This window comes from Callithrix jacchus, chromosome 9 (assembly GCF_049354715.1).
Source record: "Callithrix jacchus isolate 240 chromosome 9, calJac240_pri, whole genome shotgun sequence".
NCBI lineage: Eukaryota > Metazoa > Chordata > Mammalia > Primates > Cebidae > Callithrix > Callithrix jacchus.
Genome location: NC_133510.1, coordinates 69327097 through 69346193, shown reverse-complemented (window position 1 = coordinate 69346193; position 19097 = coordinate 69327097). Strand labels below are relative to the sequence as shown.

At 42.4% G+C, this 19097-nt stretch overlaps 2 protein-coding genes and 1 non-coding gene across 14 annotated transcripts in view; all 3 read right to left on the bottom strand.

The window, feature by feature from the left end:
* LIMA1 (LIM domain and actin binding 1) overlaps nucleotides 1-19097 on the bottom strand; it is a 113202-nt gene that overhangs the window by 63177 nt on the left and 30928 nt on the right. For 8 of the 12 annotated variants that reach the window (XM_078336668.1, XM_078336670.1, XM_078336672.1 and 5 more), the window contains one exon: nucleotides 9827-9968. In XM_078336668.1, coding sequence (XP_078192794.1) covers nucleotides 9827-9945 — 119 coding nt within the window. In that variant the 5' untranslated portion in view covers nucleotides 9946-9968. Of the gene's footprint in view, nucleotides 1-9826; nucleotides 9969-10874; nucleotides 11150-14326; nucleotides 14373-19097 lie in introns of those variants that run through there. The other 4 variants (XM_078336667.1, XM_078336671.1, XM_035256800.3 and 1 more) reach the window with 2 other exon arrangements.
* Nucleotides 17565-17670, bottom strand: LOC118144636 (U6 spliceosomal RNA). The gene has a single exon (XR_004729396.1). It is a non-coding gene; the product is annotated as a U6 spliceosomal RNA (small nuclear RNA).
* On the bottom strand, nucleotides 18128-18724 carry LOC108593137 (NADH dehydrogenase [ubiquinone] 1 beta subcomplex subunit 1). Its single transcript, XM_078336701.1, has one exon. The coding sequence runs from the start codon at nucleotides 18600-18602 to the stop codon at nucleotides 18267-18269; it is 336 nt and encodes a 111-aa protein (XP_078192827.1). The 5' UTR covers nucleotides 18603-18724; the 3' UTR covers nucleotides 18128-18266.

Here is a 19097-nt window from a genome sequence, read left to right as displayed (position 1 = left end):
CACCACCTTCTTCCAAGTTAGATCCTTGGTACTTTTACATTTTGTACTGTTAGATTGCTACAAGGTTGAGGCTCAATATTTCTGAATTCAGTGTTCAGGCCTCAGACTTTTCTCAGAGGCCAGAGAAAAAGAATGCAACTAGCATTCTTTTGACACAAAATGTTAAGGACACAAAATGGGGGCACCATTTTGAAGATCCAAATTTGAGAAAATAAAACACTTGCAATAAAATTTCTGTAATTAAAATCTTGTCCCTCTTTCCTTCCCAGATTTTTTTTTATTTCTGTGGTCCAGTCTCCTTTTCTTCACATAAGGAATTTAATCTTGCAACTGCTCATTAATGCTCAGCTGTGAGGCAGGCAGCTGATGGAGGACGCTAAAATTATCTGGGGAGTAATAACAGTGTCTCAAATTTTTCTGAGGCCAGAAAACAGAGTTCCTGAGCCATGACGCTTGCATGACCTCGAATAGAGCAAAGGGAATGCAGAGCCAAAAAGGGAAAATGGAAACTCCCAAGGTTTAGGCAATGTATTTTCTTCTGGAACAATTTCACCACTAAAATGTTACAGAGAAGTGAAAGAAAAGGAAGTTAACTAGGCCAACTTGAAGGTGAATTTTTTTCTTAGTGAAGGAAGTATAGTCATAGAAAACTAAATATGAACACTTTCTTTCGTTTTTTGAATATAGGTTCTCACTCTGTCACCCAGGCCGGAGGACAGTGGCGTAATCATAATTCACTGCAGTCTTGAGCTTCTGGGCTCAAGTGATCCTCTCTACCTGGCCTCTTCCTCTTTCCCAGAACTAGGAATGGGTAAAGTTATAACAAAAATAGGAGAAGCTGTGATAACAGAGGCACTCTGGTAGGGGGCTAAGTTAGGAATCTTCGTGCTGGGTTCATCAATTCTACCATTTTGGTGTGCGACCTTCAATCATAATTGCTAGACCTCAAGTTCCTAATCTGTCACAGGAGTGGCGCAAATGCTAGCCAGATCTGTGGTTCGAAGCTCTGCTAGCTGCAGAACCCTCTCTTCAAATGCTGTCTTATGTAGAACCTAACCTTTAAAAGGGACCAAAGCAGGATTGCTGGAATGGAAAATCTAAAGGGCTGGGCCTGGGATCTGGGCCTGGCTTAGCCCTTAGGGTGTTCCAATTGTTGGAGAACTGGCCCCTGAGATTCCTCTGAAGACCGCAATTAAGATAGTTTACAAACTACCAGGCTAGATTCTAATTCCAAAAATGTATGAGTCAAACAAATTCCACCCAGAGAGTCAAGTGTTATCAAATGAACGATCATATTATGCTGAAGTCAACAGTGAGTGAAACCAAAGCTAGCTAGTCAAATGGACCTATTGATAGGAACTTCTTACCTTAAATGTAATAATTGTTATAGAGGCTTAGTCAGAGAAATAAGTTTGCAGTTATAAAGGCGCATGAGACACAAACTCTCATGCTAGAAAAAGTACTCGTCTACACATATAAACACAAAATGGACTGTTAACAATTAGAAAGCAAAGCTGACTTATCTACAAATATCAGCTAGATTAAGCTTCCTCCAAACACCTTTTTAATATTAATCTCAGATCAGAAATCTCCTAAGTTTCCCTACTGTTTTTAGCTAGGCTTGAATAGGACTTACTATTTTCAAACCCCATAATATAAAGCCACTCAGTGTTGGAAATAGAAATTAGTATATGCTTTGTGGAATAGTCCTGCAGTCTATACCACCCTGAATGCGCCTGATCTCATTTGATCTCGGAAAACAGTCCTGCAGTCTTCTTTGAGAAGCTACAGTGAGTGAACCTTAAAAACTTTAAGTAATATTAGCAATATGTTTCCACTGAGTGTAAAACCTAGAACAGAAATCCAGGCTGATTCCCTGGTGTTCACTCCCTTCAGTACACACCACCACCTGTCCTATTTCGATGCCTTTACCTCCTGTTGCTCCCCTTCCTCTGGAATGTCTCCAGCGTTCTCCCAGCCTACCAAATAACTCTATTCCAGCCTACCAAATAACTCTATTCACCTTTCCAAACCAGTTCCATATGTTAAGCACATCAGAAGAAAAATATTTGACAGGAACAAACTCAAACATTAACCTGAGTGGATTACTTCCTTTGCCTCAGTTTTCTCAACTATAAAAGAGGAGTAAAGCCCCCTTCCTCACATAGTTTTTGTTAGAATTCAAAATAGTATATATTGGGAGGCCGAGGCAGGTGGATCACAAGGTCAAGAGATCGAGACCATCCTGGTCAACAAGGTGAAACCCCGTCTCTACTAAAAATACAAAAATTAGCTGGGCATGATGGTGCGCGCCTGTAGTCCCAGCTACTCAGGAGGCTGAGGCAGGAGAATTGCTTGAACCCAGGAGGCGGAGGTTGCGGTGAGCTGAGATCATGCCATTGCACTCCAGTCTGGGTAACAACAGCGAAACTCCGTCTCAAAAAAAAAAAAAGAGTATATATTTCTTTTTTTTTTCTGAGATGAAATCTCACTCTGTCCCCTAGGCTGGAGCACAGTGATGCAATCTCGGCTCACCACAACCTCCACTTCCCAGGTTCCAGCAATTCTCCTGTCTCAGCCTCCTGAGTAGCTGGAATTATAGGCATGCGCCGCCACCACCCAGCTAATTTTTTTTGTAGTTTCAGTAGAGACAGGGTTTCACCATGCTGGTCAGGCTGGTCTTGAACTCCTGACCTCAAATAATCCACCTACCTCCTCCTCCCAAAGTTCTCGGATTACAGGCATAAGCCACCGTGCCCAGCCAAAATAGTATGTATTTCTATCAAGGATCTAGCATGGTGCCTGGCACACTGATTCTAATTAACAGGTTCAGGATTGACAGTTTTGCATAACTACCATTTGCCCTTTCAGCCTTCATAGAGAAAAGACAGTGAACCCAGCATACCATGAGAAGGACCTGTGAGATCCCTCTGTACTTTCTCTCGGCAAGATTAAGAAGGTCCTAAAGATGATGACTTTTCCAACTTCTTAACTCCCTTAGTGCTACTATTAAGACCCAAATCCTAATGAGAACTGGCTGGGCTGGACAATCACAGAATACGGCAGTGAGAAAGGCACTTGGGAAGAGGTAAGAGCCTCACTGAAGTGACTAAGTTGGGCAAGGAAGAAAGTGAAGCCAGGAAGGGGACTGACATCCTGGGCTGGGTGTCCTGGAAGTCAAAGGACAGGGTCACTGGAAATAGGAGTCAAACAAGGGGAAAACAGGAGGCTCCCATCAAACAGTAGGTTGTTCAAATGCACCATTTCAGAGAAGGATTCTGGGTGACGATAGGCTGAGACTGGAGGCAGATGCATGGGAGACAACATGCAGGTTGCAGAAACTGGGAAGATCAAGAAATTGTGAGTCCAGGTTGGATGCAGTGGTTCACACCCGTATTCCCAGCAGTTTGAGAGGCTGAGGCAGGAGGATCACTTGAGTCCAGGAGTTCATGACCAGCCTGGGCAACATAGTGAGATTCTGCCTTTACAAAAAATAAAAAACTAGATGGGAATGATGGTGCATGCCTGTGGTCCCAGCTACTTGGGAGGCTAAGGCAGGAGGACTGCTTGAGCCTGGGAGGTGAAGTCTGCAGTGAACCATAATAACACCACTGCACTCTAGCCTGGATGACAGAGTGAGACCTGTCTCTTTTTTTTTTTTTTTTTTTTTTTTTGTAGAAAGTGATTTATTTAGAAAGAGAGAGAAACAGGAGAAGGAGAGAGAAGGAAACAGCTACCCCTCATGCTAAGAGAGAGAATCCAGAAAGATGGAATCCAGGAGAGGAAAGCAGCTTCCACCCTGAGTGGAAGGGAATAGAGAGAGATGGAGTTTAGGAGGGGAAGACAGGCTTCCACAAGGGAGTGTGGAAGGGGACTCCAAAGGGGAAATCCAGGAGAGAGAAAGATGGCTTCCATGAAGGGAGTATTTGTGGAAGGGGACCCAAACATGTAGTCCTGACACCTGTCTTGAAACAGAGACAGAAATAGAGAGAGAGAAAAAATTATGAGTCCAAAGTATCAGAGAGAGAGAGAAGAAATTATGAGTCCAAAGTATCAGCCAGATCACTGATGTGGACCCAGTGATTCTTCAATGAGGATACCATTGGCCCTGGGGACATTCAGACATGTGTGAGAATCTTGTTATCTCCCCTATCCCTTTTTTTTTCTTTTTTGTTTGTCACAATGTCTTGGGTGCTGGCCAGGCACAGTGGCTCACGCCTGTAATCTCAGCACTTTGGGAGGCTGAGGCGGGTGAAGCACCTGAGGTCAGGAGTTCAAGACCAGCCTGGCCAACATAGTGAAACCCTGTTTAAAAAAAAAAAAAAAAGCTGGAAAAAAACAATGTCATGGGTGCATTTAGAGGAGGGCATGATGATGAATATCCTGCACAGAGAAGATCTGCCCCACCCCAAATGCTATAGCACCCTCAATGAGAAACACTGAAAAGAAAATGATGCTGGAAGCCAGCATCCCCTGGAGGTTGGCACATCACTGCAATGAAGGGGAGGATAAGAGTGTGATCTAGTTAGATGTGAGCCTGAAAGCACACATCTAGAACTTCAGAAGCAGGAGAAACAATGAATGGAAAACAGTATTGGAGATATAGGAGAGTAGCAACCCTGACTCCTGGCCCCAAAATATTTCAGGGAAGCATGTGCAGAAAGAGCAGGCAGCCACTGCTCAAACACAGGATGTATGTCAAGGGAAAGCCAAGTTTAGTTAAAGACAGGTGGGGCTAACGAGGGTGAAAAGGGTAAGAATGTAGAGAAGTTTCTCTGCAGAACAGGGAGTTTCCAAGTCCCATTAATCACATCTCAACACAGTCTGATAGCCTTCCTTTTCTCTCTATTCCTGTTCTCCCTTGACCTTAACAGCTTTCACTTGGGTTCCCAAGAGAGCCTCAGAAATTGTCTCCATGTTACCAATCTCTCACCTTTCTAATATAGCCTTTACGCAGTTGCCAGAAGCACTTTTCTAAAATACAAGTCTGATCATGTCATCATGTCGCTCTCCCCACATGAAAACCATTTGTGTTCACTGGTTTTCTTACTAAATCCTAATCTTAACAGAGCATTTGAGGTCTTCCATCTGGCCCTAAATGAACTACACCAGTTCCTTCTCTGGTCTGTATTTTTCCATGCCAGACTGCTTGCTTTCCTGTTCCCTTTATTCATGTTCAGCTTCCATAATCCTTTGCTTCAATCTCCTATCTTAAACTTGATTCATTCTGCTTCATGTTCAAGTTCACTGCTTTGACTTCACAAGTCCATATCTATCAGTGCTTCTTAAACTTCCCTGAAGATAAAAATTACCTAGGATACTTGTTAAAACATAATTTCCTGGACTCTATCCCACACAGATCGAATCAGAATATAGGATGGTTTTAAAACATGTCCAGGTTGGGCACAGTGGTGCATACCTGTAGTCCCAGCTACTTGGAAGGCTTGGATGGGAGAATCACTTGAGATCAGGAGTTTGAGGCTGCAGTGAGCCGTGGTCACATCACTGAACTCCAGCCTGGGCGACAGAGTGAAACCCTGTCTCAATATATACATATATATATTTTATTTTAAAAAATTTAAAATGTCCAAAAAACCTCTGACATTCCTATCAGAAAGTAGAGTCAAATTGCCCTCCCCAAAATGAGTCAGCTTTAGTGACTCACTTCTAATGAAGTGAATGTGGCAAAAGTGATACTGTATGACTTCCGAGGCTAGGTCATAAAAGGCAACACAACTTTGAACTCCCTCTTTTGCTCCCTCCTTCCCTCCATCTCTGGATGCTTGCCCTGGGAACTGAGCCAACAAGCCAAACAACCACATGGAATGGCCATGTGTAGGTGTTTCTACCCTGGCCCCAGCTGAGATCTCAGATGACAACATCGACCACCTGACTTGTGAATGAGCCAGCCTTCTGATGATTATGGCCCCCAGCCTTTGGGCCACCCTGGCTGATGCTGAGTACAGCAGAGATCCTGCCCAAACTGGAGATTTACAAGCAAAATAAATGCTGTCATTATTTAAAGCCACTAAATTTTGGAGTTTGTTTTCAGAGATATGTTGCCCAGGCTGGAGTGAAGTGACTATTCACAGGCAATCACAGTACACTATAGCCTCAAACTCCTGACATCAAGCAATCCTCTGGCCTTAGCCTCCCAAGTAGCTAGGACTACAGGCAAGAAGTACCCTAGGTGATTCTTAAGATAGGAAAGTTTGGGGACCTAAACTCTATTGTTAAATTCCTTGAGGTCAGGGATTAAGTCTTAATAGCTTTCTAGCTTTCTCTCTCTTTTTTTTTTTTGAGATGGAGTCTCGCTCGGTTGCTCAGGCTGGAGTGCAGTGGCGTGATCTTGGGTCACTGAAACCTCCGCCCCCGGGGTTCATGTGATTCTCTTGCCTCGACCTCCCAAAGTGCTAGGATTACAGGGGCGTGCCACCACAACCAGCTAATTTTGGTATTTTTAGTAGAGACAGGGTTTTACCATGTTGGTCAGGCTGGTCTCAAACTCCTGACCTCAGGTTATCCGCCTGCCTCAGCCTCCCAAAGTGCTTGGATAACAGGTGTAAGCCACTGCGCCTGGCCTTTTTGTCTCTTTTTAATGAACTATCTATCTTTATTGAGTTTCTTCTCTTTTGGCAGGGGAAGGAGGGGAAACAGGGTCTCACTCTTATCACCCAGGCTGGAGTACAGTTGCATGATCATGGCTCACTGTATCCTCGAACTCCCAGGTTCAGGCGATCCTCCCACTTCAGCCTTCCAAAGTGATGGGATTACAGGCATAAGCCACTGCACCCAGCCTATTTTCTTTTCTTGGTAAGAATAATACATGTTTGCCAGGCATGGTGGCTCATGCCTATAATTCCAGCACTCTGGGAGGCTGAGGTGGGTAGATCACCTGAGGTCAGGAGTTCAAAACCAGTCTGGCTAACATGGTGAAACCCCGTCTCTACTAAAAATACAAATATTAGCCAGGTGTGGTGATGCCTGCCTGTAATCCTAGCTATTTGAGAGGCTAAAGCAGGAGAATTGCTTGAACCTGGGAGGCAGAGGCTGCAGTGAGCCAAGATCGCACCACTGCATTCCAGCCTGGATGACAGGGCAAGACTCTGTCTCAAAATAAATAAATAAATAAATAAATAAATAAGGCTGGGCATGGTGGCTCATGCCTGTAATCCTAGCACTTTGGGAGGCAGAGGTGGGTGGATCACCTGAGGTCAGGAGTTCAAGACCAGGCTGGCCATCAGGGTGAAACCCCATCTTAAAAAAAAAAAAAACAACATGTTTAACATAAAATTACAGCAATATAAAACAAATAATGTATAAGGTAAAAGGGCTTTGCAGTCTTACCCCACCTCTACTCATTGGAAGGGCTGTGTTTCCCATACTGCAGGTGCTTAATGAGTTTATTACTGAAGAAAAAGTGACATCATAGATACAGAAACCTCCTATTGGTATTCCCTGAATTCTAGATACACTTCCCAGCATCCCTTTTTTCAAATCTTTAACATCTTTCTTCTCATAAATGGGCAGTAGCTTCCAATTAACAAACTCTACTAGTGAGGCAATCCTACCACCTACCCTAGTCTCCTCCCCACGATGGCATCTCTAGTTGAGTGAAGCTGATGTGTTTACCATCTCTGGTATACTATTTACATATATCATTCCTTGAGCATTTGTTGAGTGCCTACTATATTCCAGTCACTGTACTGCACATCGGGGACATAATATAAGCAGGAAAGTGGCCCTCATATTATAGAACTCATGGTTCAGATCAGGGGTCAGCAAACTTTTCCTTAAAGGGGCAGATGGAAAATATTTTAGACGTTGAGGGTGTTATGGTCTCTACTGCAACTATGTGACTCTGCTAATAGGACAAATGCAGCCATAGTGAATACACAAATGGCCATGGATGTATTATGGGTGTTTTCTTTTTTGGGGGGAGAGGAACAGTGTCTTGCTGTGTCACCAAGGCTGGAGTGTAGTGGTGTGATCTCGGCTCACTGCTACCTCTGCCTCCCAGGTTCAAGTGATCCTCCTGCCTCAGCCTCCTGAATGTCTGGGATTACAGGTGCCCACCGCCACACCCAGCTAGTTTTTGTATTTTTAGTAGAGATGGGGTTTCACCATGTTGGCTAGGCTGGTCTTGAACTCTTGACCTCAGGTGATCCATCTGCCTTGGCCTCCCAAAGTAGTGGGATCACAGGCGTGAGCCACCGGTGGCACCTGGCCAGGGTGTGGGTTTTGTTTTTGTTTTTTTGAGACAGAGTCTTTTTTTTTTTGAGACGGAGTTTTGCTCTTGTTACCCAGGCTGGAATGCAATGGGTTCAGGCAATTCTCCTGCCTTAGCCTCCCAAGTAGCTGGGATTACAGGCACATGCCACCATGCCCGGCTAATTTTTTGTATTTTTAATAGAGACAAGGTTTCACCATGTTGACCAGGATGGTCTCGATCTCTTGAACTCGTCATCCATCCGCCTCGGTCTCCCAAATGCTGGGATTACAGGCATGAGCCATCGCGCCCAGCCCTGAGTCTTTTTTTTTTGTTTTTTTTTGTTTTATACAGAGCTCGCTCTGTTGCCCAGGCTGGAGCACAGCAGTGCGATTTCAGCTCACTGCAACCTCCGCCTCCTGGGTTCAAGTGATTCTCCATCTCAGCCTCCTGAGTAGCTGGGACTACAGGCATGTACTACCATGTCCAGTGGCATGGTGTAGAGATGGGGTTTCGCTATGTTGGCCAGGCTGGTCTTGATCTCCTGACCTCAAGTGATCTACCCACCTTGGCCTCACAAAGGGCTGGGATCACAGGTGTGAGCCACAGCGCCTGGCCAGGGTGTGTATGTGTGTTTTTTTTTTTGAGATGAAGTCTCACTCTGTCACCCAGGCTGGAGCGCAGTGGTGTGATTTCAGCTCAATGCAACCTCTGCCTCCTGGGTTCAAGTGATTCTCCTGCCTCAGCCCCCTGAGTAGCTGGGACTACAGGCCTATGTTACTATGTCCGGTGGCATGGTGTAGAGACGGGGTTTCACCATGTTGGCCAGCCTGGTCTTGAACTCCTGACCTCAAGTGATCCACCCACCTTGGCCTCCCAAAGTTCTGGGATTATAGGTGTGAGCCACCACACCAGGCCAGGTGTGATCTAATAAAGCTTTATTTACTAACCAGCAACCAGTGGGTTACATGTAGTGTGCCTGTGTAGGTTGCACTTTTCAGCCGAACTTTGCACAACGATGAAACACTGTGCTATTCAATATGAGAGTCATCAGCAAGTAGTAGTTACAGAGCACTTGTAAAGTAGTAAATGTAGCTGGTAAACATTTAAAACTGAATTTTAAGTGTTATTTAATTTTAATTAATTTAAACTGAAATAGCCACCTATATAGTGACTACCACATTGGAAAGTGCAGGTATAGAGTGTACTTAATGTTTCCTTCAACCAAATCAAAACTTGCCTCAAAATTCATCTCAACCAGAAAGCCTTCCTGATGAGCTCCTGTCTATGATTCTCTCTCTTATTCTGTATCTAGTCCTCACTCCTATTCCTTTTAGACTTGCTGAGATTTTGCTTTATAATTATTTCATAATATTTTTAAAATAATTTTTTATGTATATAACTTTTTCATCCCCAACTAAACAAAAATTCGATGACATAGAATGTGTCTTCTGATTACCCTCCTCCTCCTTCTCCACAGTGCCTCATATAGTGTTTAAAATCCAGAAGGAGCCCAATAAAGCCATTTTACATCATGTACTTCCTTCACCAACTTCCCTGACAGGTGGCAATGTGTGTCAAGACAGATGGTCCTTTTGGACTAGGATCAGCACTTACTTGGAGAATATTTCCACAATAGCTGATGACTTGTTCTTGTTGACAAGAGAAAGTTCTTTGGCCGTTACCCTCAATGATTGTGAGGTCCACTGCCGTCTACTGAATGGAGTTGATTCCATCTTGTCTATGGACACTGAAATACCTATGCAATAAAGAAAGTCAGAACATTAGCCACAAAAGAGGATTCTCCAGCATCCAAGGATTGGCAGCGGTGTGGTAGAACCCTAAATTTGCAGACCACACTCCTCCACCGGTTCTCCCCCAAATTGTGTAACCTTAGTCAAATGATCCCATATCTTTGGGCTGTGGTTTCCTATAAAAGAAGGCTACACCAGATGACCTTTAAGGTCCCTTCCAGTTCCATTTTATGACTGAGCCCACTGTGCAAACATCAATTGGCCTTTCCCTGAACGTAAGTCTGTTCCAAAGTCCCATTTGAAGTGAAATGTTCGCCTCTTCTGAATTACATCCCAGGGGAGGTACAATCAGCATCTCAGTAGAACCAGGTCCAAATTAGGTTCTACTTACATCCAAGTTTCTTTTGGCTGCTCTCTCTTCCCAAGCTCTGCAGCACTGGCCACTTGGTGCTGGAGAGAGAGCTGGGGACTCAGGGTAGTATAATAGGAAAAGCAGAGCTTTAAGACAGACTTCAGGGAAATCCTAACTTTGTTACCTTGAACATATTATGTAATATTTTCCATTTCACCTTCTTCAGCTAAAAAATAAGGATAATATCTATCTTCAGGAGGTTTTGATATAAACTTAAGGAGATAATACATTTAAAATACTAGGTATGTTAACAGTAGTATTAAGAGCATTTTACATATATTTATTAGCATTGACTATTATTACAATTCTCATTTTAAAGCTTTTTAACAAGGGGAAGTATAATGTACTTAAAGTTCAGGAGACAAACCCTCTTTCCTAACATCCCTTTCAGCCAAAGAATACATAAAGCCATACCCTTGCTATCACCTGGTCTCTACCCATTAATCTGGATCATTTGGTTATTTTACCCCACTAATTACCAAAGGAAAGGGGTTCCAACCTTTGTCCAGAAGAGGTGAGATTACAAGTAGGTCAACGGTTTCCTTATGTGAAGAGTGAAAAATATAGACTAAAGTACCACTTTGTTTCTGATCCAGGAGTCTTGAAAACTAAAATATATATATATATATATATATAAATATATAAAGTACTGCTAATTCACAGCCTACCAGAAGTAAAAGAAAAATAAAGTACTACTTGTGGCTCTTGACAATCGAAGAGTATAACCGATCTGGTAGAACAAATGGTTCATCAGGTACTGCTTTCAATAATCTTGACAACTGTAGAACTCAGAGGGTGTTTAACCCAGCAACTCAAGCTGCCGTTTCACAATAACAGCCCTGGATCAGGCTGCCATTTCACAATAAAAGTCCTGGATCAGGTTGGGCATGGTAACTCATGCCTGTAATCCCAGCACTTAGGGAGGTTGAGGTGGGTGGATCACTTGAGGTCAGGAGTTTGAGACCAGCCTGACCAACATCTCTACTAAAAATACAAAATTAGCCAGAAGTGGTGGCAAATGCCTGTAACCCCAGCGACCTGTAAGGCTGAGAGAGAAACATTGCTTGAGGCAGAGGTTGCAGTGAGCTGAGATCACACCATTGCACTCCAGCCTGGGTAACAAGGGCGTAACTCCGTTTCAAAAAAAAAGTCCTGGGTCAGGCATGGTGGTTCACACCTGTAATCCCAGCACTCTAGGAGGATAGCTTGAGGCCAGGAGTTTGAAATCAGCCTGGGTAACATAGCAAGACTCCTGTTCTCTACACAAAAAAAATTAAAATTAGCTGGGCATAGTGGCACATACCTGTAGTCCTAGCTACTTCAGAGGTTGAAGCAGGACTGCTTAAGCCCAGGAGTTGGAGGCTACAGTGAGCTATGATCACATCACTGCACTCCAGCCTAGATGCCAGACCAAGATGTTCTTAAAAAAAAAGTCCTGTGATACAGAATAAGCAAGGGGAAATTCTAAAACACCACGCTACTACTGTTCCACATGCAATATTTATTCTTCCAACAAAATCTTTGTCTGAAAATAATACTAGTTTTGTTAATATGTTTTAATGCCCATGAAGGAAGGCATAGTATGCCCTTTAATGGTAGGGAGCTCCGGGTTAGAGACAGATAATTCTAGGTGGAAATGTTGGCCTCATCCCTTAGTGAAAGGTTTCCCTTGGGTTTCTCATCCATCATAATGGCACCTACTTTGCAGTAGTCTTATAAGAAATAAATAAGATAAAGAAGAAAAGACCCTGGTGCAGAATAACTAAGCAATAAATGTTACTGTTTAGTGTTTTTAATGTTTTCTCTTCTTCCTGGACACATGCACTTTGCAATAAATTGGAATGTATCAAATAATATATGATACCTATTTGTCTATCTGGTTTCCAGTATGTAACTGGCAGATTCACCAAACATTGCCAGCCCCTTCTCTAAGAAGAAAAAGACACACAAGCAACAAACAATTCAGCTAAACTTAATTATGTAAAACTATCATAGTTTTTTTTTTTTTTAACTCTTTAAGGCAAGTTAAGAAAATGCTGATGAATGCTTTAAGATATTATTTGGTAGAAATATACTTCCAACATAGGTGTGGGTATAAATGCTGTCAGTTCTTACATAAAAATCAATTCTGGATCAAAGGAAAAAAATATACAAGATATGTCTGCAGGCTGGGCACGGTTGCTTATGCCTGTAATCCCAGCACTTTGGAAGGCTGAGATGAGCAGATTACTTGACATCAGGTGTTCAAGAACAGCCTGGCCAACGTGGTGAAACCCTGTCTCTACTAAAAATACAAAAATTAGCCAGGTGTGGTGGTGCACCCCTGTAAGCCTAGCTACTCGGGAGGCTGAGGCAGAATTACTTGAACCCGGGAGGCAGAGGTTGCAGTGAGCTGAGATCATCCCACTGTAATCCAGCATGAGCAACAGAGTGAGTGGCACTCTGTCTCAGAAAAAAAATTTTTTTTGTAAAAAAGGAACAGGATTTATTATGTGATAGACTGAGCATGATAAAGAAAAAAAAGTTAACTCCCAAGTCTAAGTCTGTGGTTTTGATCACTCCCAACCATAAAGTTAAAGCCAGAACATCTATTTTGGCATACAGCTAGGAGAGGCACCCCTTATCCTCAGGGAAGAAGGTGACTCCACCCTGACCACACTTGTCTTCACAGAAGCATAATATTATTTCTTAGTAACGTGATCAGTACTATGAAACAGATAAAAGTGAAAATCAATACATGGGTTTTGATAGACTCTGGTACCAGGTTATTGAATAACTACTTCCTATGAGATGTAGGGAGAGGTCCCTGCCTGAATGGTGTGCGTAATCTACTGGGCTTGCTGACGTATACACAAATATTCATAGTACAAGGCAGAATGTGGTTAGAGGCTACACATCATCTAGGAGTACAAGACCTGATTTTCTGGCTTGGTGAGAGGGAAAGGAAGAGACATCATATGGCTTGGGACTTACGGAATGGGCAGAATTTCAACAAAGTGAGGCAGCAGGAGGAAAATACTTCTCAGGAAGGAGAACAGCATTAGCACCTTTGAGGAGTGAGTTAAACTCTAGGTGCAAGAGAAGTTGAAGATAGACAAGATAAGACATAATGGGGCCTGACTAGCAAGAAAACCATGCTAAGGAGTTTGGGCCCTATTCCAACAGTGGGAAGAAGTAACCTGTGAGTGATCAGAGATGAGGTCTAATCTTAATGTGGTACTTAGCATATGCAGGGCTTTTAGACCAAAAAAAAAAAAATATATTCGAAGCCTCAATATCCACACCTGTAAGATAAGATCTCTGTAGTGGATTAATCACAGTCTCTCTGATGGAACATAGAAAGTTTCTGAAAAATCTGCAAGAATTGGGTGCAGAAAAAGAAAAAAAGTTTCTGAAAAGGCATGTAACATGACAAACATCCTATTTTAAAAGATTATTCAGCAGTGGTGTGCAACTGCTGAAAAAAAGACTGGAGTCTAAATTATTAGTCAGGAAGATCCTAAAACTCAGTGAGAGGTAATCAAGGTATAAATTCTTTTGTTTTTGTGATGGAGTTTTGCTCTTTTGCCAGGCTGGAGTGCAGTGGTGTGATCTTGGCTCACTGCAACCTCCGCCTTCCGGTTTCAAGTGATTCTCCTACCTCAACCTCTGGAGTAGCTGGGATTACAGACATGCATCACCATGCTCACCTAATTTTTTTTTTGTATTTTTAGTAGAGATGGGGTTTCACCATGTTGGCCAGGCTGATCTCAAAGTCCTGACTTCATGATCCCACCTCGGCCTCCCAAAGTACTGGGATTATAGGGGTAAGCCACCGCGCCCAGCCCAAGGTATAAATTCTTACATTAAATTAGGGAAGGTGGAAATGGAAAAGTGGGAAGAGAGACACTGACAGTTCTTAGAATAAAATTAAGTTAGGGTAAAAGAGAATCAAAGCTGGCATCATCAAACCTGAATGATTAGAAGGCTGTTGATTTCATTAACAGAGACAGTAAATCTAGAAAGAAGAGGGAAAATGATGAGTGTTGGTTTACACATGTTGAGATATACACGTCAGCAAGAGAAATCCAAGTGATATACAACAGGAAACTACAAATTCAAAGCTAAAGTTAGAAATCCGACTATTGGAAGGAAACGAACATTTTAAGACACCTACTTTATGCAAAGCATATATCTCAATCCTCACAACCACTCTACAGGATTGGCTTTATTATCTTATATTTATGATGACAAAATTGAGATTCAGACATATTAACTTTACAATGATCACTTAGCCATAAAGTAGCAGAGCTGGGATTCAAACTCATTGTTTGATTCCAAAGTCCATTTTCTTTTAACTACAAGTAATGAAGAATGAATAAAACTACCACCTTTGGCCAATGTAGAATACTGGGTAGAAAAATCCCTAAACTACCTAGCTGCAAACCCATACAAATTATTTTTCAGTAAGAGAATAGTGGCGGTGGCGAGTATCTTCCCAGAGTGATGAGTATCAGAGATAATCATTCAGGGAAACTTAAAAGTTATCTTGGGCCCACCTGAAATACTCTCTATCATAAATATCTGGCTTTTATGGGCCTGCATTAAAGGTGTGGTATTGGGGCCAGGCACGGTGGCTCATACCTGTAATCCCAGCACTTTGGGGGGCCGAGGCAGGCAGATCACCTGAGGTCAGGAATTTGGAACTAGCCTGGCCAACATGGAGAAAACCCATCTTTACTAAAAATACAAATAATTAGCCAGGCGTGCTGGCAGGCACCTATAATCCCAGCTACTTGGGAGGCTGAAACAGAATTGCTTGAACCAGGGAGGCAGAGGCAGTAAGCCAAGATAATGCCACTGCACTCCAGCCTGGGCAACAGAGCAAGATGCCATCTGGGGAAAAAAAAAAGGTATATTATCTCTCCCCACCCACCCAGTCTCTCTCAGATAAGAGTTCCATTTTCAGACTTTCAGACTCCAAAACCCATTCTCCTCAGTCATATGCATTCTACTACCACATCAACCGTGAAAGAAGAACTGCTGGATTGGAAGATGGTTGGCTGTAAGAGTTAAATTAAACATATAACAAAAATAAATACAGGCTGGGCACAGTGGGTCATGTCACTTTGGGAGGCCAAGGTGGGTGGATTGCCTGAGCTCAGGAGTTCAAGACCAGCCTGGGCAACATGGCAAAACCCCATCTTAAAAAAAAAAAAAAAGTATTAAAAAACACTCAAAAAAACCCAAAAATAAACACTAAGATTTTTTAGCTTCAGAGGCTAGAAGAATAGTTGCATGACAAATAAATGGTATACATGGAAAGGGGAATTGTTTGTTGAGAAGAAAGATACCTTCAGTTTCAGATACAAATGGTAGATTTTTTTCATCAAGATAGTAGTTTATAAATAAAGTAACCAAATCCCTTTGTTTACAGTGAGGAAACTGAGAAGCATAAAGGTTCAATCATTTTACCAAAATCACCAGCTGGTTAGTATTAGAGCTAGAGTTCTAACTCCCAGGTTCAATGTTCTTTTATCAAACCAGGTAGCTGGAGATGGGCCCCTAAACTGTCCTAGGGTGAGCTGTGGCTTGGAGATAAAGATCTCTGGAACAAAGGTCCTTGAAAAGTTACTCACTGGGAAGTCTGGCCCAGGTATCTGCTTCCTCAAGCTATGGCTTAGGGGGAGGCCAGTAACTGCTTCAGGAAACTTGTTCTAATAAATTCACTTATAGACTCTCCTGACCAAGGGAAGTGTCTCTCAGAAACCAGGCTTGGAACAAAAACAGCTGAGCGCAGTGGCTCATGCCTATAATCCCAGTACTTTGGGAGGCTGAGGTGGGTCAATCGCTTAAATTCACAAGTTCGAGACCAGCCTGGCCAACATGGTAACACCCCATCTCTACCAAAATACAAAAATTAGCCAGGCATCATGGTGCATGCCTGTAATCCCAGCTGCTCGGGAGGCTAAGGCAAAAGAATTTCTTGAACCTGGGAGGCAGAGGTTGCAGTGAGTCAAGATTGCACCACTGCACTCCAGCCTAGGCAACAGCACGAGACTCTGTCTCAAACCAAATCAAACAAAAAAACCCAAAAAACAAAACAAAACAAATGAGCTGCCCCTGCAACCAGCCCTCCCCGAGCCACTTATAAAATTCTGTTCTTATATATCCAATCTCAGTGACCTCCTCCTCTCTTTTTTCACTCCTGAGATGGTTAGTTGTTCAAGCAGTATGGCTTCCTGAACGTAGCCTCAAAAAATTAGAACAAAGAAACTGCAAACTTGCTTAAGAATAAAAAATGGGCCACGGGTGCTGGCTCACACTTGTAATCCCAGCACTTGGGGAGGCTGAGGCAGGCAGACTGTTTGAGCTCTGGAGTTTGAGATTAGCCGGAGCAACATGGTGAAACCCTATCCCTACCAAAAAAAAATACAGAAAATTATCCGGGCATGGTGGTGTGTCTGCAGTACCATCTACTCAGGGGGCTGAGGTGGGAGGATTGCTTGAGCCTTGGAGGTTAAGGTTGCAGTGAGCCATGATCACACCGGACCCAGTCTGCACTATAGAGCCAGATCCTGTTAGAGAGGGGAGGGGAAAGGAGGAAAAAACATTATTTTTAAGTAATAGATTGTTGGCTGTGCATAGTGGCTCACATCTGTAATCCCAGAATTTTGGGAGGCTGAGGCGGGTGGATCACCTGAGATTAGGAGTTTGAGACCAGCCTGACCAATATGGTGAAACCTCGTCTCTACTAAATACAAAAAATTAGCTGGGTGTGCTGGTGCATATCTATAATCTCAGCTACTTGGGAGGCTGAGGCAGGAGAATGAATCGCTTGAACCCGGGAGACTGAGGTTGCAGTAAGCCGAGATCGCACCACTGCATTCCAGCCTAGGCGACAGAGTGAGACTGTCTCAAAAAAAAAAAAAAAGAAATAGATTGTAGAGTTTTAAAGTTTTTCTACCAACAACTCTTCCCAATTTGAATGTCATCAGGTAAAGGGAGCAATTAAAATAAAATAAAATAAAACTAAAAAACTTCAAGTAGCAAAGAGGAATTTTAAATAAAAGCAGCATGAAATATGTTGCTACATAATGTTTTTTCTGAAAATTACATTTATTTCTAAGTTTATATTTCTGTACAAAATAGTGACTAAATTCATATTCTTGAAAAATTTTTGGAAGTTAATAGTTCTTTAACTTTTTTTTTAAACATGGAATGCTTCACAAATTTGTGTGTTAACCTCATACAGGGACCATGCTAATCTCTGTATCATTTCAACTTTTGTATATGTATGACTGAAGTGAGCACTCACCTTTTATTCTGAAACAATTTCATACATAAGAGTTGCAAAAACAGTACAAGAGTTCCCATATACATTTCACCTAGCTTTACCTTATATTACCATGGTACAATTATCAAAACTAAGAAATGAGCACTGGTACAATACTATTAACTATAGACTTTATTGAATTTCCACCAGTTTTTCCAATAATGTCTTATTTCCGTTTCAGGATCATACACTGCATTTAGTTGTCATGTCTTCTGAAGTCTCCTCCAATCTATGACAGTTGCTCTGCTTTTCCTTGTCATACATGACCTTGACATTGTTGAAAGTACTGGTCAGGTATTATGTAGAATGTTCCTCAATTTGGGCTTCTTGATTTATCCAATAAAATAGAATCAAGGCTCCTTGGAGAAGTGGTTGATTCCAGAGCTGGGGTAGGACTAATACAAGATCAGCCTGGAACATCTTGCAATACTCAAAAAAAAAAAAAAAAAAAAAGTTTTTAAATAACATCATGTTTTCTCGGATTAGATTGGGGCTATACTTTTTTTTTTCAGTAATAACACATTTTTATTTCTCTAAGAACTTTAAAATGGGAACACTCTATAATTCAGCCAGTCTTTACTTCCAGGTCACTTCTTCACTGGGTCGCGATTCCCTTTTAAATAATGTACTCTTGTTCTGGAAGACAGTTAGCTTTTCATCACTCTTTCTGTCTAAATAACATCCAACAACAAATCCCATAGGGACAAGAACATGAACCCAGTTGTCCCACACAATCTGAAGTAAGTTCACTGTGATCGCTGCAGGCCCAGTGCCAACAGTGACCCTGCGACCAAGGGCAATGGAGAACTCAGCCACCCGCTCAAGGCTATACATTTTTGAAAGGAATAATTCAGAGCTGATGTGGCCTTCACAGTGCATCATATCAGAGGGTACAGGATGTTGATGTGACATCTAATAACTCATGACATTACCCTTGATCACATGGTTAACGTGGTATCTGTCAGGTTTCTCCTCTGTAAAGTTATTATTTGTTTTCCCTTTGTAATTCATAATGATGAGGGAGAACCTTTTTTTTTTTTAGATGTAGTTTCTCTTTTCTTGCCCAGGCTAGAGTGTATGGCTCAATCTCAGCTCACTGAACCTCTGCCTCCCAGGTTCAAGTGATTCCCCTGCCTCAGCCTCCAGAGTATCTGGGATTATAGACAGGCATCAGCACATCCAGCTAATTTTTTGTATTTAGTGGAGATGGGGTTTCATCATAGTGGTCAGGCTGGTCTCAAACTCCTGATCTCAGGTGATCTGCCCACCTCAGCCTCCCAAAGTGCTGTGATTACAGATGTGGGACACCACGCCCAGCTATGAGGGAGGACTTTGACTCTGTTTCTTCTTAAACTTGTTCTCATTAGTTTTAGCTTTCATGGGTGGGTCTTGCTTATGGCAATTATT